At 40.5% G+C, this 27,090-nt stretch overlaps 1 protein-coding gene and 1 long non-coding RNA gene across 2 annotated transcripts in view; both read left to right on the top strand.

The window, feature by feature from the left end:
• The window catches only part of WDR7 (WD repeat domain 7), a 261,730-nt gene that overhangs the window by 3,126 nt on the left and 231,514 nt on the right, over positions 1 to 27,090 (top strand). Inside the window, exons 2-8 of the mRNA XM_058168102.1 lie at positions 11,817 to 11,988; positions 15,220 to 15,326; positions 15,594 to 15,672; positions 17,323 to 17,529; positions 19,897 to 20,003; positions 20,270 to 20,348; positions 22,012 to 22,209. Coding sequence (XP_058024085.1) covers positions 11,830 to 11,988; positions 15,220 to 15,326; positions 15,594 to 15,672; positions 17,323 to 17,529; positions 19,897 to 20,003; positions 20,270 to 20,348; positions 22,012 to 22,209 — 936 coding nt within the window. The 5' untranslated portion in view covers positions 11,817 to 11,829. The remainder of the gene's footprint in view (positions 1 to 11,816; positions 11,989 to 15,219; positions 15,327 to 15,593; positions 15,673 to 17,322; positions 17,530 to 19,896; positions 20,004 to 20,269; positions 20,349 to 22,011; positions 22,210 to 27,090) is intronic.
• Positions 19,734 to 22,324, top strand: LOC131191930 (uncharacterized). Its single transcript, XR_009153605.1, has 3 exons — positions 19,734 to 20,003; positions 20,270 to 20,348; positions 22,012 to 22,324. It is a non-coding gene; the product is annotated as an uncharacterized LOC131191930 (long non-coding RNA).

The raw sequence follows: 27,090 nt of genomic DNA, 5'->3' as shown, positions 1-27,090 counted from the left end.
TTTCGGCCTGCACTATACTAGATTTTCCTTAGTGTACAGTACTGGGTTACACTGATAAATAGTAACAATCATTCTCTTCTCCTTTCCAGCTTTTATTTCCTGCATAACATTAGTCTCATTAGACTAATTTTGTTATGTGTACTTTATGAACCGTGGACTTATGTTTGTATTTTTTTTTTCATGAAGGCATTTTGCTTCTCATCCAAGAAGCTTCTTCAACTCTGGGCCTCTGGTGGCGCAACAGGCTAATGCAGCCTATTATTAACAGCAACTGCTTGCAATATTGCAGGTTCAAGTTCCACCAGGCCCAAGGTTGACTCAGTCTTCCATCCTTTATAAGGTAGGTAAAATGAGGACCCAGATTGTTGGGGGGCAATAAGTTGACTTTGTATATAGTATACAAATGGATGAAGACTATTGCTTGACATAGTGTAAGCCGCCCTGAGTCTTCGGAGAAGGGCGGGATATAAATGCAAAAAAAACCAAAAAACAACTCTGAATGGTGAGGACGGGGGAGTTGGGGAAATGGAAGGATTTATATTCCTTGCAATCATTGGTAGTTAGCACTCTTTGAGAGTCATTGAGGCCACTGGGAGGGTGTTATTTATGCTAAGCATCAGATGATTGCAAGGAATATAAATCCTTCCATTCCTCCCACCGCCATTCAGAATCGAAGAAGCTATTTGGATGAGAAGCGAAATGCCTTCAAGGAAAAACAAAGAAAAAGTCTATTTGCCTTTTTAAAAAAATCACCTTTGGGAGAACCATGACCTGGAAGACTGAGAATCTTCATAGATATCTAGAGCAGTGGTTCTCAACCTGTGGTCCCTAAACCCCTGAAAGCCGGGGGGCGGGCTGCAATGTCATCACAGGGTGTCCGCGAAGGCTTGAAGAAATGTTATGATTTAAATCTTGAGTTAAGACTTAGGGGTCCGTGGCCACAAAAGCTATTCAAAGGGAATCCATTGTGAAATAAAAGTTGAGAACCACTGATCTACAGCAATGTTTCCTTCCATTTCATGCTGTTGGGAGATTGTGGGGGCTGCTTGGGCCTATTTTGGATCATTATGCCTAGAACTGATTGGATTGCTTGTAGTTTGGAAGTTCTGTCTGTGGAAACTGTTAGGCTTTAGCACGTTCCAAAGGGAAATTAGGTTGGTTTAGGAATGGCGTTAAAAAACTCTTCTAGAGTTTATGATTTGTTTTCACTAAGATCGTTTGAGGAAACCATGGACCATTATCATAAATCATGTTTTACAAACAGTAATTGAAATCATACAGTGTTATCAATTGAAACCAAATAAATCCAATTATGCGCTAGTTTGCTCTGGTTGCTGATTGCTTTTTTCCCCCTCATTCCTCTTTCAGATTATCTTCTTAGCACATGTTCTTTTCTAATGGCTACTGTTTTGGGAAATAAGAACTGCTTAATGTCTATGGAGATTCTCAGTCATCCAGGTCATGGTTGCCCCAAAAGTGCTTTTTCAAAGGGCAACTGGACTTTGTTTTTCACAAAATAGAAGTCCAGCTTTTCAAAACAAAGTCAAGTTGCCTTTTGAAAAAGCACCTTTGGGACAATAATTTATTTATTTATTTAATCACATTTTTATTTAATCACATTTTTATACCGCCCTATCTCCCAAGGGACTCAGGGCGGTTTACAGCCTGATAAAACATACATATAAATACAAAATAAAACATCAATTTAAAAAACTTATTAAATAAGGCTGAATATTAAAATTACAATAAGATAATAAACCCCGTTAAAACCAAATTTAAAATTTAAAATTCTAGTCCAGTCCTGCACAGATAAATAGATGTGTCTTAAGCTCGCGGCGAAAGGTTCGAAGGTCAGGAAGTTGGCGAAGTGGCTTAATAATGAAATCATGATTGGTAAATCGAAGTGCTGAGCCTTTTTGGTGTAGCAACTATACTTTCTAGCCAAAATCTTAAGCTTTTGAGGTCATATCTTAAATGAATTTCATTTCTAATTATGATTACTATATTGGTTTATTGCCAAATAATTGCACACAGAATTGCTGTGTTGAAGCAGAATTAAATTGAAGGGTTGCAAAGTTTTCCATAATCCTTTCCCCCCCCTGTCATGCTGATTAATATCCAATGTGAAGTTAATGTAATTACTTTGGGAGAGATTTTTTATGTCTAGAACTCTAAAATATAAATATGGCTCAACAGCACATACCGTATATACTCGAATATAAGCCGATCCGAGTATAAGCCGAGGTCCCCAATTTTACCCCAAAAACTGGGGTAAACTGGGGACTCGAGTATAAGCCGAGGGTGGGAAATGAGGCACCTACCGGTTGGGGAAACCCTCCCTCCCTCAGCTGAGAAGGCTGGCGGCCCCCGCCCGCCTCTCACTGCACCGGCAGGGCTTCCCAGCACCGTCCGGTAAAATGTGAAAAAAGAAAAAAAACCTCGGTATAAGCCGATATACCGAGTATGGCGCTTAAAAAAAAACCTCAGTATAAGCGTATATACTGAGTATAAAAAGCTTAAAAAACTCAGTATAAGCCGTATAGACCCGAGTATAGGGGCGTTTTCAGCACAAAAGCGTGCTGAAAAACCGCTTATACTTCGTATATACGGTACTTCAAATAAGTTACATGCAAATGAGTGAACGGATGCGCAGAATGCAGAGGAGAGGAGAGCAGTGGAAATCCGTGGGCTGATCTTTGGGAAGAAAGAGCCATCCCACCCCACCCAACTCTGGGGATAAAAGGCAGGGGACGGAGATGAATAGAGGTGGCAGACAATTATTCATCTCCCTGCCGGACAGACCTGTTAGCCTGCGTTGAAACAGAAACTTTTTGCCGGGGCTGCTGGCGCTCCTAATAAAGAAATCTTTTTTTTTTTTAATTGAAAAAGTTTTAAAAAAACAAAAACATTTTCCCCCCCTTTTTCCCCCTCCCTCCCAGAAAACCCCCTTCCCCCCTCCCCCCCCCCCAGCTTCTCGGGTCAATCACAAGGTATTGTTATACATAAACCAAACATAGAATAAAATTTTCCCTTCCAATCCAATTAACCTCATCCAAAGCTTTTCATCTCCCAACCCCCTCCCCATTACATAAAATAACTTCCTAATTATTCAAAGGCAATCTGATATTTCTTAATCTGATATCTGTTTTGTAGATAATCAATCCATTTTTTCCATTCAATTAAATATCTTTCCTGCGTATTGTCTTTTAAAAAAGCTGAGATTTTAGCCATCTCAGCCAAATTAATGACTTTCAGTATCCATTCTTCTATTGTAGGTACCTCTTCTTTCTTCCAGTATTGTCCAATCAACAGTCTTGCTGCTGTTATTAAATTCAGAATCAGTTTAGTCTCAATCCCTGTACAATCCGTTATAATTCCCAAAAGGAAAAATTGTGGCAGGAACTTTATCTTCTTCTTCAGTACATTTTGAATAATCCACCAAATTCTTATCCAAAAGGCCTTAATTTTCTTGCAAGTCCACCAAATATGAAAATATGTAGCGTCATCACAATCACACCTCCAACATTTCGCTTGGATATTAGGATACATACATGATAATTTTTTGGGATCTAAGTGCCATCTATAAAACATCTTATAAAAATTTTCCCTTAAGTTCTGTGCTTGTGTAAACTTAACATTTCTAACCCAGATTTTCTCCCATGTTTCCAACATTATTGGTTTCTGAATATTCTGTGCCCATTTTATCATACAGTCCTTCTGGGTGGGATTTAACTTCAGAGGGTTTGTCATATTTGGGGAGCTGGGTCAGAACACTTTTGATGCTTTTAAACCATGGTTTATATATCTTGGTCTATATTAGGCTAATTATAAACAAGCAAGCTACATTTTGGTTCATCCAAGTTGTTGAAACCAGTGTGATGAAAGTATATCAATTACTGTATTTATACTCTATCTTTCCTTTGGGAATTTAAAAACGATTATGGACCTCTCCTAATTTAATCCTGCCCGTGAGGCAGACTGGATTGAGAAAAAGTGATACAGATAGTCCTCGACATATCACCATAATTGAACCCAAATTTTCAGTTGCTAAGCAAGACAGTTGTTATGTGAGTTTTGGCCCATTTTACGACCTTTCTTGCCACAGTGATTAAGTGAATCCTTGGAGTTCTTAGTAGCGTGGTTGTTAAATGAACCTGGCATTCCCATTGATTTTGCTTGTTAGAAGGCCACAAAAGGTGATCACATGACCCCAGGACACCACAACGCTCATAAATAAGAGCCAATTGCCAAGTCTGAATTTTGATCATGTGACCATGAGGATGATGCAATGGTTGTAAGTGTGAAAAATGGTCATAAGTCATTTTTTCCAGTGTCGTCGTAATTTCGAACAGTAACTAAACAAAATGGTTGTAAATTGAGGACTAGCTGTACCTCAGCTCACCCAGTGAGCTGCGTTGAGATTAGATCTTTTCCAAATGCCTTAACTGCTATTTTACAAGGAAGCTTAAGAACTAGCTTTGTAAACGTGTTGAATTTATGGCACGTATGTTGCTTCTCTCATCTCTTGGGTGAGATTCCTTTCTTTACTTGTATACATAAAGAGATTTTAATCTACATTTCCGGTTTGGATCCTATTTGGGCAAGTCAGACCAGGCTAAAGAATCTGCCAACATTTACAGTTAACAGAATAATTTGTCTAGGCTTTTGTGGTATTTTTGTGTGTGGAATAATATGTGCACAGTTTTTAACTGGAAAAAGTTGATTTGAAGTGTGAATTTTTTCCACGGATATATCCATGAAGTCCTCAGGAGTTAAAACATAAGAACTCTTCTTGTTACCTGAGAGTAATGGTAAATTTCCATGCTGTATTTTAGGCCATGGTTTGTTAAAGAGGTAGCATTTGGCTAGGTTCCCACAACAAGTTAAGCCTATGAGCCACAGTTTATAGACTTCAAGAGCTGTATTCCTATAGAAAACCCCAACCAAAAGTGTACATTATAGCAATAGCATTTAGGCTTATATACAGCACCCTCTAGGCAATTTACAATGTAAGCATTATTTGCATATTGCCCTCAACAATCTGGATCCTCATTTTAATGACCTCGGAAGAATGGAGGGGTCAACTTTGAGCCCCATCAGGATCGAACTCCAGGCTGTGGGCAGAATTTGCTTACAATACTACACTTTAACTACTGCGCTACCAGATCTCCATTATTAATTAATCACACTTCTATACCATGTACTATATCTTACTTTAATGACTGGGGAGTTACAATAAAATGATGGATTTGCTATAATAGATTTACCATAAAATTATGATTTAGTGTGCTGTGTGAACCCAGGTTAAGTGTTCTTGAATTTAATTAATTTTTTAAAAATAATCTTTTATTGAAGTATATATTGTAAGCCTTTAGACCTTTCCCTACCTGGGATGAAGCCTCACTGAATTCAATAATACTTTTGAGTAGTAAGGATGCTGCACAGTTTTGTTTTGTTTTTTTACATTGATGCAGAGATATGAATGGGGCAGGGGAAATGGAAGATGAATTTCAATAGTATCTCCACAAATTAATCTATCTCTGGTATATTTTTATATTTTCTTTTATTTATCTGGATGCATTTTTGTCCCTATTGCAGATGCATGCATTGCAAATGCATATAAACACAGTATATAGAAAGAGCAGTTGGCGAGTTTCCATGGCAGGGAAGACTTAAAAAGGACTGGTTAAAAATAATAATACAAATAGTTATGTTCTGTATTTATATTTGGCACTACCAGTTCATTTTCATCTTCACAACAACTGAAGCCTTCCAGTAAGCAGTGGACCAGAAGCAGTCAATAAAGACTTTTAGGGGAGGCTTAGCTGTGTATACCTGTCTGTTTCCCCCTCACGTCAATTTCCCTATAGTTATTATATTTGAGAATCAAATAGAATCGAATGGAATGGAATCGAATCGAATCGAATCGAATAACAGAGTTGGAAGGGTCCTTGGAGGTCTTCTAGTCCAACCCCCTGCTTAGGCAGGAAACCCTACACCACTTCAGACAAATCTCAGCCCCTGAGATATTGGAACATATCTCCCCTAGTCCTTCTTTTCACAAGCCTTTCTCTGTTTTTTTCTTGTTTAAACCAATTTTCTTATTTAGTGTTCAGAAGGAGAGAGGGAGAGGGAGGGAAACACTAAAGTGAATAGAAAACAACAAAGTATATTGTGTGTGTGTGTATGTATATATATATACATATATATATATATATATATATATATATATATATATATATATATATATATATATATATATATATATATATATATATATATATATATATATTTTCTGAGGTTTTCACGGTGTTTGTATGTAGGTCTTTGGTTGTTTGGGTTTTCTCCGTGTAAAATTGGAAATGTCTTGCGTTTGTGAAGTCTCATTCGTCATCTTCAGGCTTCAGCTTCGTACTTCTGGGAGCAATGTGTGATCGCAGCTGTTTCTTCCTTTTAACTGCTAGTGGGGGTTTGAACTGATTGGGTGGGAGCTAATGAAAAACTAGAAGTCCAAAGAGCTTCCATTTTATGTGACCTCGCATTCCTACGAAACTGCCGAGATCAAAATTTAATCCCCAAATGCTTCCAATTGAAATTCCACTAGCAGTTAAAAGGAAGAAACAGCTGCGATCACACATTGCTCCCAGAAGCACGAAGCTGAAGCCTGAAGATGACGAATGAGACTTCGTCGAAACGTTGCCAAGACATTTCCAATTTTACACGGGAGAAAACCCGAACAACCAAAGACCTACATATATACATTGCTCCCAGAAGCACGAAGCTGAAGCCTGAAGATGACGAATGAGACTTCGTCGAAACGTCGCCAAGACACTTCCAATTTTACACGGGAGAAAACCCGAACAACCAAAGACCTATATACAAACATCCGTGAAAACCTCAGAAAACATATATATATATATATATATAGTTTCTGAGGTGTTCGCGGGTGTTTGTATGTAGGTCTTTGGTTATTCAGGTTTTCTCCTGCGTAAAATTGGAAGTGTCTTGGCGACGTTTCGACGAAGTGGAAATTTCGATGAAATGGATTCCAGAGAAATAAGATTACCAAACTAATCCAAAAAGAACCCCCCCACTAAAATCCAAGACAGAAAACAAGAAAACGGCACAGCCCTCCTCCCATATATAAAAGGCACCACAGACAGAATCAGCAAGATCCTCCACAAACACAACATCAAGACAGCATTCTGCACAAACCGAAAAATATCCACCATCCTAAGAAACCCCAAAGACAAAATTGAGTTAGAAAATCAAGGAGTATATGAAATCCCATGCACCGCCTGCCCCACCACATACATCGGACAAACCAACAGAAGAATAAGTGCACGCATTGAAGAACACAAGAACTCAGTCAAAAAAGAGGAACCAACTTCTTCCCTGGTCCAACACCTTAAAGCCACAGGACATGATATTGACTTTAAAAAGACCAGAACTATCGCCAAAACTGAACACTTTAACAACAGAATAATCAGAGAAGCCATTGAGATAGAAAAACGCCCACACAGCATGAACAAATGAGATGATACCTCCCGCCTACCAGCCATTTGGAAACCCACCCCTATTGACAAATGAGTCCCTAACATGAGGAATAACACCAGACCCACACTCACGAGGTCCACACAGGAGGTCACCACTGCACATCCACCCAGAAAGCAGATCCAAACCCACACTGATCATGAAGCACGACTAAGGACCAGAAGCCAGACCGCAGCTGCAACATTAGCCATTTCAAACCCCTCCAATCCATACATGCAGCAGACTGACACCTACTATGAAGATGTAGCATGACCATGAACACGAAGCCAAACAACAGCAATGCAGCTCACCAGCTCAAATCCCCCTGCAACTCAGACTAATCTGAGCACAACCAAGCCCCCACCCAAACAGGATACACCCCCAGCCAATCAGAGCACAAAAAAAAACCCATCCAATCAGAGCACAGCCAAGCTCCCACCCAATCAGTTCAACCCCCCACTAGTAGTTAAAAGGAAGAAACAGCTGCAATCACACATTGCTCCCAGAAGCACGAAGCTGAAGCCTGAAGATGACGAATGAGACTTCGTCAAAACGTCGCCAAGACACTTCCAATTTTACGCGGGAGAAAACCCGAACAACCAAAGACCTACATACATACATACATACATACATACATACATATATATATGTGATATTGAACTTTGAACTATTGAACTTTGACCACACAAAATAAAATGGATAGGAAGCTAGTTCACAAAAACACATATCAATCCAGTCTCTGATTGTACATATTTTCCAACATTAGAAAAACATCCATGTCATTTTACCTTACATTTAGTAACTTTCTAATTCTCCCCATATTAAATATTTCTGATTTTTAATATCTAATTCAAATGCAGATACATATCTTTAAACTGTATTGGATTTTATAACACAGATTAAGAAACCTTCCATTATTAAAAGAGAATAGGACAGTTGTGAAGATTTCCTATGATTAAATATTCTCTCTTTGGAGTCCTGGAAGAATGGTTGTGCTCCAGGCTTTGAATTAGCTTTGTTTCAAAGGAGTGCAAGACCAAACAGTATGTATGGTCAACAAAGATGTCTGTAGAATCTAGTGCAGTGATGGCGAACCTTTTTGGCACCAAGTGCTGAAAAGGGAGCGCACGCGATTCGTGCGCTCATTTAGGCTGCAATACAGAGGAGGACTTGCCCAGGGCGCATGAGCGGGCCCAAAAATGAACTTCCGGTTTCCAGCATGCATGCAGATTCGGGTCAGCTAGTCTTCCGGGTTTCTGGCGTCCATGCGCGCACGACAAAGAGCTGGCCAGCGTGCATGCTCATGCAGGCAAACAGAATATCAGCTCTTCCAGTTTCCGGCACTGCCACATGCAAAAAGGCCAGCTCATCATCATGCACGCATGCACGTGAGAAACCTAGAAAAGGAACGGGTAACGTGCATGCCAGGCAACATGGCTCTGTGTGCCACTTTGGGCATGCGTGCCATAGGTTCACCATCATGGATCTAGTGGCTTCATCAGAATGATAAAACCAGTATCATAATATTGTGACTTTCCCTGGAGTGAAATTGGGATAGATGCACAAAAACCTCACTATGGGACACTGAAGGGAAAAACTACAGGCACAGTGAAAAAGTTAATACCAGCATGTGGCTTTTCGATATCACGGCAAGGACTTGGTTGCGTTTTTAGTAATGGAATTACTAAATTCTATTGTATTTCTTGGGTGAACTGCTGCAGTGTTTATTTGGAAAACACATTGTGACAGAAGTATCATTTCAGCCATTATACGTTATAAATATTCACTTTATGAAAATTCCAGTTCTGATAGTATTTGTTTTTTTAAATTGGGCTATTAATACTTTTCACTGGCAATAGACTATTAAAATTTAAAACAATCTTAGTTATTTTAAGAGGAACTTAAAGTTTTAGAACTGCGGAATGGCAATTAATTTTAATTCATTTCAGTTAAAACATCTTTCGGTACTATAATTTGATCATATGCATCCACAGCATCTAAAATATTCAAATTATTGCCTATATTGAAATGAGTTTAGGTTATTAAATTCTAGAATATTTTTAAAATTAACAAAACATCACCAAGGTGGATATTAATTAATTGTAAGAACTCTGGACTAAGAAGTTGATAATATCTCATATTAAGAAATCTGTAGTTAAGAGTCTTAAAAATATTAAAAATGTTATAGGCTTGAAATCAGACCAATCTATTAAATCTTTCTTTTGTATGTATTGGTCATTCTAATTAACAAAACTTGTCTGTCAGCCTTATTTATTTATGTACAGAACAGAACAGAACAGAATAACAGAGTTAGAAGGGACCTTGAAAATCTTTTAGTCCAACCTCCTGCTCAAGCAGAACCCTACACCATTCCAGACAAATGGCTATCCAGTCTCTTCTTAAAAACCTCCAGTGATGGAGAATTAACTCTGGGGAGCATACAAAATTTAACCATCCAGCATCTGAAGTCACAGTAATTCCAATTTTATAAGAAAATGACATTAAACCTGAAGAGTTTGCTTAGCCCCTGGCTCAAATATCTAAGGCAGTGGTTCTCAACCTTTTTAGTGCTGCAACCCCTTTAATACAATTCTCACGATGTGGCGACCCCAGCCGCAGAAGGGGAAAAAAAGCAGCAAACTGTTTTTTTGAATTTATCGCGCCTGAAGCCGTATTGGCTAGCGATCTGAACTGCTTGCAATTGCCTTGAGGACGGAGGCATTAAAGCGGAGACTCCTCCCCTATTAAGTTTATCGCGCCTGAAGCCAGATTAGGCTAGTGATTGGGAGTGATTGCAGCTGGCTTGAGAGGGAGACATCAGAGCAAAGATTTCTCTCTTTTTTAATTCATCGCGCCTGAAGCCGAATTCGGCTAGCGATTTGAAGAGCCTGCAGCTGGCTTGTGGAATTAACCATTGGAGCGCGATTCTTCGACTCGCAAGTATACTTCCCATATTTCCGATGGTCTTAGGCGACCCCTGGCAAATCGTCATTCGACCCCCAATGGGGTCGCGACCCACAGGTTGTGAACCACTGATCTAAGGGAATAGCCAGGTGTTTAATGGCTTACAAAAAGTTAACTGGGTCTAGATCTCATAAGAACCATGTTACCTAAAAATTCAGTGTCTTGATTACTTTTGACTCAGTATCATATTGTTAACAATAAAAATGAATAAATATTGATTTGTTGAGTTAGAATTATTTACCATGGGCATTCTAATAGCAAAAATAATAATATGTTTAGTGTTGCAACCAATTTTCGTATGAGGCTAGTGATTGATTAGAATTTTCATCTTGCTCCCAACACCTTTGCTTTATGTAATTCAATGAATGTTTTATTTCCAGTACATACAATGTATATACTGTAATTAAGTTCTCGTTTAGACTTTATTTATATAATTTGGTGCATTTTGTCTTCCAGGTATGGTGAAAAATTCCCAAACATTTTTCCTCAACCTTTCTTGCTTAATTTCTTTCGACATTCTTTTAACATAAGAAATTATATTCAATATATAAGTATATATTGTATTTCCATTAATATATTTTTGACTAACTCATTCTCAGGATAACAGATCCTTCTTTTGTACATTGATATACATCATATTTTTTTAAAAAAAATAAGCTTTAGGATTGCCTAATTCAGTATTGTCTGTTCTGAACATTGCAGACATGAACATTTTTTAATATATTTGTGTGTATTTGCCTGTCCTATATAAACTATAAAATATAGATGATAAACAGGGGTGGGTTCTACTTACCTTTACTACTGATGCGCATATGTATATATGCTATACATATCTTGACGCGCACATGGTCAAGATCTGTATAGCATTTGTACAGGATACGTATAGCATTTGCCACTGAATTCTCCCTGTTTCCCTGAATGGTCAAAATACTTAACATGTTTGGATGGAGCTGAGTATTTACTGGCTGGATGCACCTTCTGAGGTCATGGAAAGTTCAGAACAGATATTTTTAGGAGAGAATTACTTCTAATATTACTCATTAAACACTGAGGTTATCATGTATGAAAGCAGCAACTAAATTTATAAATGTCCTGATTCAAATTATTATGGGGAAAAAATTCTTTTGTTAGTAGTAGACTCTGAGAGTTGAAGTGCACAAGTCTACAAGTCTTAAAGTGACCAAGGTTGGAGACCCCTGACTTAGACATACTCGCTGTACGTTCACAAGGTCATATTTCTAAAATTCTACTAAAGAAAATGAGTTCTTGACGTTTTTATTAAACTTTTGCAGTTGAAACTATACTAATTGCATTTTCAGGCGTGACACCATAATGGCGGGCAACAGTTTGGTCCTGCCAGTCGTGCTGTGGGGACGCAAAGCTCCTACTCACTGTGTATCCGCTACGCTATTAATGGATGATGTTTCGATGATTGTCACAGGATGTCACGACGGGCAGATATGTCTATGGGACCTCTCTTCAGATTTAGAAGTAAGTTTAAATCGTGGAGTTAGAAAATGTTTCAGAATGATACACAAGTTTTATTTGAAACGTTTTAAAAGTATAGTTTAAGTACATTTTTATACAGTTCACTTTGAATTGGGTGCATATTTTGTAGTTTCTTGAAAAAGCATTGCTAAGTATCTTTGCGTTTTCCGGGAAAATCCTTCCTTCCTAAACAAGAACAGTCAATATATGTTATTGATATTCACAGGCTTGCTTTTGTGGGGCTGCTGATCTTTTTTTAAAATCATTAAATCATGGAAAATCAATGAACTCTTTTGAAAAATGACTCTGCAGGGCATCCGTTCTCCCATGACCCTTTGGAGGTCAACATGCTTAGATTAATTTAAAAAGAATAACTAATTCAAATACTGATTTGGAACGTACTATTTAATGTTTCTCCAATCCTGCTTCTGAAAATGTACTACTGATTTGTTTATTTCCAAGGCATGCACAGTGCTTGTAATTCGGACTGAGCCTTTGAACAATTTTTACATCCAAACAAATAACCTAGAGTCTGAAATCGTTATCGAATACTTTTACCTTTTTATTCAATTTATACGGTTAGATATTACATTCAGTTTCATTTGCAGCATATTCATGAAGAAACTTAACGTACTACCTCAATACTAAATTTATTAGTGATATCTGTTCTGGTAAAGGGAAGTAACTTTCAAGAATATATTTTCTGTTTTCTGCTTGTAACATTAGATAAGAAAGAAAAAGGTGGCTAATCCCATACAAAGTTTGAATAGGCTATTCCCAGTGGTGGGATTCAGCCAGTTCGCACCACTTCAGGAGAACCAGTTGTTAACTTTCTGAGCAGTTTGGCGAACTGGTTTTTGGAAGTAATCATTAGGGCAGAGAATCAGTTGTTAAATTATTTGAATCCCAGCACTGGCTATTCCCCAATTTTCGTAGTTTTGGCTTTATCATGTTTCTAGCGGATAAAAAAAATGGCCTTCTGCGATCATGATATATAAGCCTAAAATTGAAAATCAGGCTTGTCAGATGTTACATCTTTTCTATCCTGTTCTACAGAGTGGAGAGTTGGTCTCTGACAGAAAGCCACTTGGAGAGACTAGAAACATTTGAAATGTGGATTTATAGATGGCTGTTACATATAAGCTGGGTTGACAAAATCAGAAATGAGGTGATAAGCCACCTGGGAAAGCAAAGGGAAATCATCAAAACCATTAAAAAGCGAAAGTTAAAATATTTTGGCCATGTGATGCAACACCCTGAAAAATATGCCATACCACTTAATTCTCCAGGGAAAAATTGAGGGCAAACAAGGTCCAGGCAGAAGAAGAACATAATAGCTTCAAAATCTAAGGGACTGGTTTGGACAAAACTCAACACCAATTTTTTGTGCAGCTATTGATAAAAATAGGATTGGCAACATGATCATCAACATCCAATGATGGATAAGGCACAACAACAACGAGAAGATTCCTCAGTTTTAATTTGTGATCCATTTAGAAGAAGCTGTAAAATCTTTCTTAGCAAATACCTCCTAGCAGTGCAATTGCACCGGATTCTTTTGTTTCCCACACAATGAATAGTGCCTAATTGGATGCTCTTTTGGAATGCAAAACACAGTGTCAAATACAGCTCCAAGGGACTACCTTGACCATCTTTCACCTATTGGACCAAAGACTTCAGTTTTCATGAATTGCAAATAAATCAACCCGTGGAACCCTCTTCCAAAGAAATATTCATGACCTTTAAAATAATTTTTGAAAGAGCAAGATGAATGATATTTATCTAGCAGAGGATTTGTGTGATGCATGCCTTTTATTCGGAATAATTAAAACTATATCAAAGCCCTTTGTTGCAGCAACTTATTCATCTTCCATCGTGTTGCCATCAGACTAAAGACCTTGAGGACTAGATCGTTTCCTATACCGCCGATTATAATTTCGGAAAGCAGTTATAAACACTCTTAATGGTAGATCACAACTTTGGAATAGCTATTGCCAAATTGACAGTCTTCATGGTTGAATGACTCGTGCAACCTACTTTTCAAAACTATCATAAAGGATAATGTTTTCTCAACTTTTCATACTTTGTTTTTCATACTTCTTTGAGATAGTAATTATTCACTCATAACTGGGGAAATAATGTCAAACCTGCAAGTAACATGTCCCAAAAAATAAAGTCCAAGGTATCCATCTTCTTTTCAAAGTCGATTTATTACAGTGGTAGTAAACCTGGTCCCTACCACCCACTAGTGGGCATTCCAGCTTTCATGGTAGGCAGTAGGGGTTTTGGCCGATACTGAAGCCCTTTCCTTTAAAAAAAATTTTTTTAAAAAAAATTCATAGCATTATTTAAAAACATTTTCATTAGGCTTTCATAAAATTCCCCGTGACAATTTAAATTTCTGAAAATATACTATTAGTATCGCCTGCGCATAAGTTGAGTTCACATTACATAAGTGAAACTAAATGGTGCTATAGTGCGACCGCAAACAAAAGAGCCTCTTCCCAGAATAGCTCACACATCTCCCCCCACACCACCCAGCTGTAACAGACAAGCAGAGCTGGTAGCCGGTGCCTCCACCCCAAACCCAATCCACGATGCGCGAGAGATACACGGCACATTACTGTGGAACCGGTGGGCGGTTAGAAAATTTTACTACTAACAGAGATACAAAAGTGGGCAGTAGGTATAAAAAGGTTGACTACCCCTGATTTATTAGGTACACATTAAATTGGCAAGAACTTGGTGTAATTCTAACTCTGGACAGGATCCGGAATTACACCCAATAAAAGCAAAAGTATGAAACTTTTTTTCACAGTCTCCAATCAGTCCTCAATCTCCAATCAGTCCTCAGTCCAACAGTCCAGTGACTCCAAATTCCACCTTCGTCCATCTGCAGGCATCTTCTCTGTTCCCACGGGAAAGGAATGCTACCTAGACATAATATTCCCCCTTTATCTTTACAACGCTCCTTTCAACAGTTAGCAAGTGGCGAGCCTGAAGTATTATTAAATACATTTACTTACAAACCTAAAAGCTAATTTAAAAAAACATACAAAGACTACAATAAAATATGGCTACACATATGCCATCTTCAGGGTTGACAGTTATGAAAAGTTTACAAATGTCTGTGTTATTCTCATGCCTTTGACAATGTTTTTTATTTTTGTTTAGTAATATTTGAATTGAATAATGGAGTTATTCGTGTTTGTTTTTTCTCCTCCTTGATTCTAGATAAATCCTAGAGCTCTCTTGTTTGGTCATACAGCATCAATCACTTGTTTATCCAAAGCCAGTTCTTCAAGTGAAAAACAGTATATAGTGAGTGCATCTGAAAGCGGGTAAGGATTTACTTTTTGAGCCAAGTTTTCTGCTGATGACTGAATTATTTTAGGTCTCTTATAAATACAGTATTAAATATTACCTTAAAATCTGCTCGGGCACTATTTTTTGCCTTCAGAGGCAGTCCAGGTATAATTTTTTGCATCATCCTTCTACATCTCCCCTTCCTAAAATGACCAATCAATAAACAATTGCGGGGCAGAGAGAGTACCAAATAATGATTGCTTAACATTCATACCTACATTGCCTTCTTTTTCTTCCTGTAGAGAAATGTGCCTTTGGGATGTGAATGATGGAAGGTGCATTGAATTTACAAAGTTAGCCTGCACTCATACTGGCATACAGGTAAATACTTTTTAAGTATGGATTAAACTACAGGTAGTCCTCGATTTACAGCTGTTCATTTAATGACCGTTCAAAGTTACAATGGCACTTAAAAAAAATTGACTTACGACCATTTTTCACAGTTATGACCATTGCGGCATCCCCATAATCATGTGATCAAACTTCATACGGTTGGCAGTTGGGTCGTACTGATGACCTTTGCCGTGTCCCAAAGTTTAGTGATCCCCTTTTATGACCTTCTGACGAGCAAAGTCAATGGGGAAGCCAGATTCACTTAACAACCAGGTTACTAACTTACCAACTGCAGTGATTCACTTAACAACTGTGGGAAGGAAAGTCATGAAATGGGGCAAAACTCACTTAACGAATGGCTCACTTAACAACAGAAATTTTCGGCTCCACTGTGGTCATAAGTCGAGGACTAGCTGTAGTTGTATATAAATATAAACATAAACGTAGGCTCCAGTCTATTAAACTGCTTTTGAGCTTTGCTTTAAACCTGATATGGTTTTCAAGTGACTCAAGTACACAATATAAGTATATCTGCATTAGATAAGTAATTTTTATGTGATGAAATATTTGAAGATTAAAACCATTAATAATCTTTTGGAGAATTGGCGAAACAACCACAAAGAAATAAATAAAACAATGGCTATATTGTGAGACAGTTAAAGGCACCTGTTTTTGCTGTCTTTTAGGAGCCAGCTGGAATGCAGAAATAGTGAAAGTCAGGTAATTTGTTATAGGGTAAATCTGATTTAAATAAAATTGATTTAAATAATGATTTATATCACTAGTCAGGAAAACTCAGTTTAATTATTTACTGGGTCAGGAAGATTCCATTAATCATTATTTTCTTCTCAAAATATTTGATACAACCTTATTATATACTCAGAAAAAGAAGTAGCTTTCAGTTTCAGGTGGTAGGCACTCGCCTTTATTATAAAGCAACATTTTTACATTAATTTTCATTAAATTCACTAACAAGATTGATGGTTTGATCATTTTATTTAGAATCCAAGTGGGTATGCGCATGTGAATGATTAGAATATGAAATAATTCCAGTTGAATTAATCAGGAATGTTTACCAAAATTATTGTTCTAAACAGTTGTATGAGCTTTGCAAAAATGGGGGCTGCTTTTAATTGTTCAAAAAGAGGTAGTCCTGGGGGTTTTGTTCAGTACCACTTTGAACGTTTGCTGTCATCTATCTTTTGTATTTTCAATGGTTAATACTTTCTGAGCAAGGTAGATTGATAGCCTGACTAGATGGCTCAGTGGCTAAGACACTGAGCTTGTCGATCTGAAAGGTTGGCAGTTCGGTGGTTCGAATCCCTAGTACAGGTCTCCTGCATGAACAGAGGGTTGGACTAGATGATTTCCAAGGTCCCTTCTAACACTGTTACTGTTACATTTTTAACAAAACATTTAAAGAAAAACTTGCAGATCGAATACAAATTCTAAAAAATGGCGTCAATTAATTCATCTTTTAAAAATCATTTGTTTTTAGATTGGATTGATTGCTACGATGCTGTGTTAACAAAAATGACTAAGTAGTTATGAGCATGCATAAAGAAAATCCGATGATTTGGCATTTAGGGTACGGCATATTAGACTGGCTCTGATCTCCTTCTTCCATTCTTCTTTTAGTTCTATCAATTCACAGTTGGGACTCAGCGTGAAGGGAGATTGTTGTGTCATGGCCATTATCCAGAAATTCTTGTTATGGATGCTACCAGCCTTGAAGTTCTTTATTCCTTGGTGTCAAAGATTTCTAAGGACTGGATCAGTTCTATGAGCATTATTCGATCTCACAGAACACAAGGTGAGCCAATAACCACAGTCCAGGTTCCTATTTTTTAGGAATTGTCTTGGCAACCATTAGTAATAATAATAACAACAGCAACAACAACAACATATGGAACTTGTATGCCATCTGACTTTAAACAACACTGCTTCACAACAATCCAAGACATTGCAGTGAAATCAATAAACGATAAAACGATAAAAGATGGAAGGAAGTGAAGGGCCCTTGTCAAAGTCCTGGGTGGAACAATAATAAAGAAACACATTAATAAATCATTAAAAAAAGCAAGGCATGAATCAGTTCAGTTATATTGAATTTGGCTTTCCACAATTCTTGCTGATGACTATTTTATATTTCATATGTCATTTCATTTACTTCATTTTATATTGTTTTATTATTGTATTTAGATTTTGTATTGTAAGCCATTTAGGGTACACTAAATAGTTAGGATACAACTACTGTGTTTCCCTGAAAATAAGACCTTCGCCGAAAATCCCTTCCCCCCAAAATAAGCCCTCTCCCAAAAATAAGCCCTTCCTGAAAATATTTAAACACATGTGTAGTCGGTCCCCGCCATTTCGTCTGGTTAGGTTAGGAAGACAGAGCTGGAAATCAGGTAAGACGGCAATAGGATCCCCGTCTTGCTCCATGCGGACCAAAATAATAAGACCTTCCTGAAAATAAGGCCAAGCCTTATTTTTGGGGTTCAAAAAATATAAGACAGGATCTTATTTTGGGGGGAAACGGTATTGGTAATAAATTCATTTAAAACAGTGTTAGGATGTAATCTTATGTTTAAAGCCAAGATTAAGGAATGCTTTGCATATGCTTAAAATCTAAATCTGTGAGAACCAATGTGGAGATCAATCAACAAAAACCCAATCTCCACCTCCAACCCAAAATTTGAAAGAGGAGTAGCCAGAGGAATTCTGGGCCATAAGCAATTCCATAGCATAAGAACAGACCCAAAAGGCTGAAGATTTCATGTACGTTCATGAAATCTTCAGACTTTTTGGATTAGGTAGCTTAGTCATTGCACCATATGCTTAATGTAGAATGAGAAAATATCAAGAATATAGGAAGTTGCCTTTCATCAAATCAGATCTTTGTTCGGTTTTATTTGTCTCAGATAGCTACTCATCATAGACTGAACAGAATATTTTGCTTCTGAGACTAGATCTAAAATCCTTTGTACGCCAAGAAATCGGTTTTCTACTTACCAAGATCATATGTATGTGACCTATCGTAAATGTATTTTTTAGGTTTTATCCTCAGCATCTTCTTCTCATTGTGTGTTGTGGCCTGCCAGCAGCCAGCAAATCTGGCAGATATGGACAGTGAGGAGATTGGGGAGGAACGTGGGCCAGTCCTAGAGTCTGGGGAAGGCTCAGACAATGGCTCTGAGTTGGAGGTAGAGAGGGGGGCCAAAGTCATCTGGTAGTTTTTTGCTGCCTCCGGAGTCTGTGGAGTCTGACATCAGCGAGGCAGAAGAACGGTGTGAGCCTGTTCCCAGTGTGCACGTGCACAGAACTGCCAGGAGACAGGAACAATTAAGGAAACAGGGTTGATTTGGGAGTAAGGCTTGGAGTTGATTGACCCCTCCCATAAGACATAAAAGAGAAGCAAATGGACGTGAGCTTTTGCAGGAAGCAATTAGTTCATCTGGCCATTTCAAGATTTGAAAATTCTGTTTGTGACTGTGCCAAGTTTGACCTTGCCCTGCGTCTGGAAATTAGCTCTTTGGCACCGTTCACCGTTCCACATGAGATAGGTGGGTGTTGATAACCTTCCTCTGAAAGAATGTTTATCAAGCCTTGTAAATGAATGGGACTAAGTGTGTCCTGTTTAATTTCTAAGGAAGCCTATGTCAGAACATTGTGTGGGTCAGATAAATGCTACTGAATTTATGAAATAATTCCGACTCTGGACAGGATCTGGAATTGCACCCAATAAAAGCAAAAGTATGAAACTTTTTTTCACAGTCTTCGATCAGTCCTCAATCTCCAATTAGTCCTCAATCTCCAATCAGTCCTCAGTCCAACAGTCCAGTGACTCCAAATTCCACCTTCGTCCATCTGCAGGCATCTTCTCTGTTCCCACGGGAAAGGAATGCTACCTAGACACAATATTCCCCCTTTATCTTTACAACGCTCCTTTCAACAGTTAGCAAGTGGCGAGCCTGAAGTATTATTAAATACATTTACTTACAAACCTAAAAGCTAATTTAAAAAAACATACAAAGGCTACAATAAAATATGGCTACACATATGCCATCTTCAGAGTCGACAGGTATGAAAAGTTTACAAATGTCTTGTGTAATTCTCGTGCCTTTGACAATGTTTTTTATTTTTGTTTAGTAATATTTGAATTGAATAATGGAGTTATTCGTGTTTGTTTTTTCTCCTCCCTGATTCTAGATAAATCCTAGAGCTCTCTTGTTTGGTCATACAGCATCAATCACTTGTTTATCCAAAGCCAGTTCTTCAAGTGAAAAACAGTATATAGTGAGTGCATCTGAAAGCGGGTAAGGATTTACTTTTTGAGCCAAGTTTTCTGCTGATGACTGAATTATTTTAGGTCTCTTATAAATACAGTATTAAATATTACCTTAAAATCTGCTCGGGCACTATTTTTTGCCTTCAGAGGCAGTCCAGGTATAATTTTTTGCATCATCCTTCTACATCTCCCCTTCCTAAAATGACCAATCAATAAACAATTGCGGGGCAGAGAGAGTACAAATAATGATTGCTTAACATTCATACCTACATTGCCTTCTTTTTCTTCCTGTAGAGAAATGTGCCTTTGGGATGTGAATGATGGAAGGTGCATTGAATTTACAAAGTTAGCCTGCACTCATACTGGCATACAGGTAAATACTTTTTAAGTATGGATTAAACTACAGGTAGTCCTCGATTTACAGCTGTTCATTTAATGGCAAAGTTCAAAGTTACAATGGCACTTAAAAAAATTGACTTACGACCATTTTTCACAGTTATGACCATTGCGGCATCCCCATAATTATGTGATCAAACTTCATACGGTTGGCAGTTGGGTCGTACTGATGACCTTTGCCGTGTCCCAAAGTTTAGTGATCCCCTTTTATGACCTTCTGACGAGCAAAGTCAGTGGGGAAGCCAGATTCACTTAACAACCAGGTTACTAACTTACCAACTGCAGTGATTCACTTAACAACTGTGGGAAGAAAAGTCATGAAATGGGGCAAAACTCACTTAACGAATGGCTCACTTAACAACAGAAATTTTCGGCTCCACTGTGGTCATAAGTCGAGGACTACCTGTAGTTGTGTATAAATATAAATATAAACATAAACAGATACGTAGGCTCCAGTCTATTAAACTGCTTTTGAGCTTTGCTTTAAACCTGATATGGTTTTCAAGTGACTCAAGTACACAATATAAGTATATCTGCGTTAGATAAGTAATTTTTATGTGATGAAATATTTGAAGATTAAAACCATTAATAATCTTTTGGAGAATTGGCAAAACAACCACAAAGAAATAAATAAAACAATGGCTATATTGTGAGACAGTTAAAGGCACCTGTTTTTGCTGTCTTTTAGGAGCCAGCTGGAATGCAGAAATAGTGAAAGTCAGGTAATTTGTTATAGGGTAAATCTGATTTAAATAAAATTGATTTAAATAATGATTTATATCACTAGTCAGGAAAACTCAGTTTAATTATTTACTGGGTCAGGAAGATTCCATTAATCATTATTTTCTTCTCAAAATATTTGATACAACCTTATTATATACTCAGAAAAAGAAGTAGCTTTCAGTTTCAGGTGGTAGGCACTCGCCTTTATTATAAAGCAACATTTTTACATTAATTTTCATTAAATTCACTAACAGGATTGATGGTTTGATCATTTTATTTAGAATCCAAGTGGGTATGCGCATGTGAATGATTAGAATATGAAATAATTCCAGTTGAATTAATCAGGAATGTTTACCAAAATTATTGTTCTAAACAGTTGTATGAGCTTTGCAAAAAAGGGGGCTGCTTTTAATTGTTCAAAAAGAGGTAGTCCTGGGGGTTTTGTTCAGTACCACTTTGAACGTTTGCTGTCATCTATCTTTTGTATTTTCAATGGTTAATACTTTCTGAGCTAGGTAGATTGATAGCCTGACTAGGTGGCTCAGTGGCTAAGACACTGAGCTTGTCGATCTGAAAGGTCGGCAGTTCGGTGGTTCGAATCCCTAGTACAGGTCTCCTGCATGAGCAGAGGGTTGGACTAGATGATTTCCAAGGTCCCTTCTAACAATGTTACTGTTACATTTTTAACAAAACATTTAAAGAAAAACTTGCAGATCGAATACAAATTCTAAAAAATGGCGTCAATTAATTCATCTTTTAAAAATCATTTGTTTTTAGATTGGATTGATTGCTACGATGCTCTGTTAACAAAAATGACTAAGTAGTTATGAGCATGCATAAAGAAAATCCGATGATTTGGCATTTAGGGTACGGCATATTAGACTGGCTCTGATCTCCTTCTTCCATTCTTCTTTTAGTTCTATCAATTCACAGTTGGGACTCAGCGTGAAGGGAGATTGTTGTGTCATGGCCATTATCCAGAAATTCTTGTTATGGATGCTACCAGCCTTGAAGTTCTTTATTCCTTGGTGTCAAAGATTTCTAAGGACTGGATCAGTTCTATGAGCATTATTCGATCTCACAGAACACAAGGTGAGCCAATAACCACAGTCCAGGTTCTTATTTTTTAGGAATTGTCTTGGCAACCATTAATAATAATAATAACAACAGCAACAACAACAACATATGGAACTTGTATGCCATCTGACTTTAAACAACACTGCTTCACAACAATCCAAGACATTACAGTGAAATCAATAAACGATAAAACGATAAAAGATGGAAGGAAGTGAAGGGCCCTTGTCAAAGTCCTGGGTGGAACAATAATAAAGAAACACATTAATAAATCATTAAAAAAAGCAAGGCATGAATCAGTTCAGTTATATTGAATTTGGCTTTCCACAATTCTTGCTGATGACTATTTTATATTTTATATTTCATATGTCATTTCATTTACCGTATATACTCGAGTATAAGCCGAGTTTTTCAGCACGTTTTTTGTGCTGAAAAACGTCCCCTCGGCTTATACTCGAGTCATCTTCGGGAACCCCGCACAGGAGGGGTACGAGCGGACTCCCATGGGAGGGACGGGAGCGGGCCCGCCGGTCTCATGATTTGTTGCCCCAGGCCGGCCCCCATTCCCGTGTCTGGTGGGCGGACGGCGCAAACTTGGCGGACTGTGCATTGGCGCGGAAGCCCTGGTGGTGCAGTGAGAGGGCTGGGCAGGGCCGCCAGCTTTCTCGGCTGAGGAGGAGGGTTTCCCGACCCGCGCGAACTCGCCGCCGCGAGAGCCACCCCAAAGGCCAGAAGAAAAGGTCATTCCATCGGAGTAATGGAGTGAAGGCTCCTTCCTCTCCGCCTTACCCATGCTGTGCAAGCCGGCTGGGCTGCAACCCCACCGCCGCCGCTTCCTCAGCCTCCGGGCTCGCGCTCTAGCAGCCGCCAAGCTCAGGCGGACTCGGCAGCTCCCCATCAGCACTCGCGCGGCGCGATTCGGGCAGGAGGTCGGGCTCGCTCTGTGGCGGTGGCGCCGCGCGCCGCCGCCGCCACGGAGCGAGCCCGACTCCTCCTGCCCGAATCGCGCCGTGCAGTGCTGATGGGGAGCTGCAGTCCGCCTGAGCTTGGCGGCTGCTAGAGCGCGAGCCCCGGAGGCTGAGGAAGGAGCGGTGGCGGCGGGGTTGCAGCCCAGCCGGGCTCGCACAGCATGGGTAAGGCAGCTCATCAGCACTCGCACGGCGCGATTCGGGCAGGAGGAGTCGGGCTCGCTCTGTGGCGGTGGCGCCGCCGCCGCCGCCGCCGCCGCCGCCGCCACCGCCACGGAGCGAGCCCGACTCCTCCTGCCCGAATCGCGCCGTGCAGTGCTGATGGGAGCTGCCGAGTCCGGCCTGAGCTTGGCGGCTGCTAGCGCGAGCCCGGGAGGCTGAGGAAGGAGCGGCGGCGGGGTTGCAGCCCAGCCGGGCTCGCACAGCATGGGTAAGGCAGCTCCCCATCAGCACTCGCACGGCGCGATTCGGGCAGGAGGAGTCGGGCTCGCTCTGTGGCGGTGGCGCGCGCGCCGCCGCCACCGCCACGGAGCGAGCCCGACTCCTCCTGCCCAATCGCGCCGTCAGTGCTGATGGGGAGCTGCCAGTCCGGCCTGAGCTTGGCGGCTGCTAGGCGCGAGCCCGGGAGGCTGAGGAAGGAGCGGCGGCGGCGGGGTTGCAGCCCAGCCGGGCTCGCACAGCATGGGTAAGGCAGCTCCCCATCAGCACTGCACGGCGCGATTCGGGCAGGAGTCGGGCTCGCTCGGTGGCGGTGGCGCCGCCGCCGCCGCCGCCGCCGCCACGGCCACGGGGCGAGCCCGACTCCTCCTGCCCGAATCGCGCCGGCGAGTGCTGATGGGAGCTGCCAGTCCGGCCTGAGCTTGGCGGCTGCTAGAGCGAGCCCGGGAGGCTGAGGAAGGCGGCGGCGGGGTTGCAGCCCAGCCGGGCCCGCACAGCATGGGTAAGGCGGGAGAGGAAGGAGCCTTCGCTCCATTACTCCGATGGAATGACCTTTTCTTCTGGCCTTTGGGGTGGCTCTCACGGCGGCGAGTTCGCGCGGTCGGGGAAACCCTCCCTCCCTCAGCCGAGAAGGACTGCACCGCCAGGGCTTCCAGCGCCAATGCATGGCCTGGCGGGAGTTACTGCGGCTCAGCCGGCTCCGCCCCAACTGGTGGTGTGTGCAGCCGCCGCTTTCTAGCAAAAAGGTCGCTCGCCCAAAACTCCTCGCCTTCTCCTGGGAAGGGCTGGATGGCTAGCCGGGAAGGGTTGAATAAGCAAGCCAACCTCCCTCCCTCCCTCCCTCCTCTCCCCCGCAAGCGAAAGAGCGTTTTCCTGGAAGAGAGAGAGAGAGAAAGGAGGGCCGCCTCCCCTTCTTTCATTCTTTCTTCTCCCTCCGTGCTTCAGAAGCTGGGCGTGTGTGTGCGCGCCCTAGTCCCCTTCTGTTCCGCGGCGCTGGAAGAGAGAGAGAGAGAGAAAGGAGGGGCCGTTCCTCCCCTTCTTTCATTCTTTCTTCTCCCTCCGTGCTTCAGAAGCTGGGCGTGTGTGTGCGCGCCCTAGTCCCCTTCTGTTCGGCAGCGCTGGAAGAGAGAGAGAGAGAGAAAGGAGGGGCCGTTCCTCCCCTTCTTTCATTCTTTCTTCTCCCTCCGTGCTTCACCGTGCTGGGCGACCTGGAGCAGCTGCTCTTCAGCCAGATGCTCGGTGAGTCAGCCCGTCCCCTTCCTTCCCGTGGGGGTCTGCCTTGCTGGTGAAGGTTATTGGGGCTTTTGAGCAAGGGAGGAGGAACGCGAGCACCGCCTTTCGCGCTGGCATTCCGGGATTTCCCTTTGTTTAGAGCTGGGAATCCTCCTTCCCCCTTTTGCACTCCTCCTCCCTCCTCTCTCTCTCTCTTTCTCTCTCACACACACACACACACACACACAGACTTCTAAAGTCGATTGGCACAATGCTAAGCAAACACAGCAGTGGGTCAAGGGTGAAGGGCTAGGAACCTGGCAGGTGAAAGGTTGAGCGACATGAAGGCAAAGACCACAATTGTTTTAAGAAAGAAGCTTTAGCAGGAGGGGGATGGGAGGGTGTTTTAAGTTTTGGCAAACAGCCAGGCCAACTGTATTGGAGAAGGTCACACAACTGGCCTTAACATTTTAGCTGCTGTCTTTTCCTCACACTTGGGTTTAATGATATTAGAGATCCTTATTGCCCTGCCAAAAAAAAAAAGAGCCACTAACGTCTATGAAAATTAACCTTCTCTGCCAAGAGACACTGTGCAGGTATTTTCACTATTGGTGTGCATACAGGCTTAGATTTGTGCTGGGTTCTTAGTGCTTAGAGCACTGACCTTCAGAGGCACCCTGGTCCCTTGGAAGCTAAAGGAGGACTCATTTTCATGCTTGCAGTTGTATTGTCAATTTCTGTGAGACAATGTTGTTGAAGTAACTCACTCACTCATTCATTCATTCATTCATTCATTCATTCATTCATTCATTCATTCATTCATTCATTCATTCATTCATTCATTCATTTATTTGTCAAGTACGTATTAGATAATATATATAAGTATAAGCATGAATTGAATACATAAAAGAAATAGGTAAAGATAAAGGTTCCCTACGTACATGCTGGTCGTTCCCGACTCTAGGGGGCAGAGCTCATCTCCGTTTCAAAGTTGAAGAGCCAGCGCTGTCCAAAGACATCTCTGTGGTCATGTGGCCAGCATGACTCAATGCCAAAGGCACACGGAGCGCTGTTTCCTTCCCACCAAAGGTGGTCCCTATTTTTCTACTTGCATTTTTTACGTGCTTTCGAACTGCTAGGTTGGCAGAAGCTGGGACAAGTAATGAGACCTCACCCCATTACACGGCACTAGGGATTCGAAGTCAACTCTTCTTTTACTTTTTCTTAACTGTTCCTCGCTTTTTCCCCCTCCCTTCCCCCACCCCCACTGCTTTCCTATTTAATTTCATATTTTGTATGTTATTTTATTTTATAAGTCAATAAAATGCTAAATGGAAGGGGGGAAAATTACCCGAAAAGGAATTTTAAAACGATATAAAACTAACTATTTTGATTAAAGAAAAGAATATAAACTGTACTTTTCGAAGTATAATACACACTTTTTTCGCCCGTAAAAGAGGGTGGAAATGTTGGTGCGTCTTATACACTGGTGCGTCTTATACACTGGTGCGTCTTACACACTGGTGCGTCTTATAGTCCGAAAAACGCAGTACTTTTGTTCCCATATGGAGCCCACTTCTGAACTTTGTGCTTGAAGTGGAAAAGAATGAAACTTTGATTTTGGGTTTGGGAGGCCTGTAAAGTGCTCCTGGGGGCCAGGGAGGGCGAAAAAATTTTTTTTTCTTGCTTACCTCTTCAAAATCTTGGTGCGTCTTATACACTGGTGCGTCTTATAGTCCGAAAAACGCAGTACTTTTGTTTCCATATGGAGACCACTTCTGAACTTTGTGCTTGAAGTGGAAAAGAATGAAACTTTGATTTTGGGTTTGGGAGGCCTGTAAAGTGCTCCTGGGGGCCAGGGAGGGCGAAAAAATTTTTTTTTCTTGCTTACCTCTTCAAAATCTTGGTGCGTCTTACACACTGGTGCGTCTTATAGTCCGAAAAACGCAGTGCTTTTGTTTCCACATGGAGACCGCTTCTGAACTTTGTGCTTGAAGTGGAAAAGAATGAAACTTTGATTTTGGGTTTGGGAGGCCTGTAAAGTGCTCCTGGGGGCCAGGGAGGGCGAAAATTTTTTTTTTCTTGCTTACCTCTTCAAAATCTTGGTGCGTCTTACACACTGGTGCGTCTTATACACTGGTGCGTCTTATAAACCGAATTCAGTCATTTTTTGCCTCCCAAAGCCCTGCCCCCATGTGCCCCGTTTTTGCGAAAAATGGGCCCATTTTGGGCTTTGCCAATTAGATTGATAGATCCTTATAGAAATGGCTAGTTTATATTATTATGAAAAAAACAAATAGTTGT

The sequence above is a fragment of the Ahaetulla prasina genome, chromosome 2 (assembly GCF_028640845.1).
Source record: "Ahaetulla prasina isolate Xishuangbanna chromosome 2, ASM2864084v1, whole genome shotgun sequence".
In the NCBI taxonomy this organism is placed as follows: Eukaryota; Metazoa; Chordata; class Lepidosauria; order Squamata; family Colubridae; genus Ahaetulla; species Ahaetulla prasina.
Note: the sequence above shows the minus strand (reverse complement) of the source record. Positions and strands in the feature narration are given on the sequence as shown.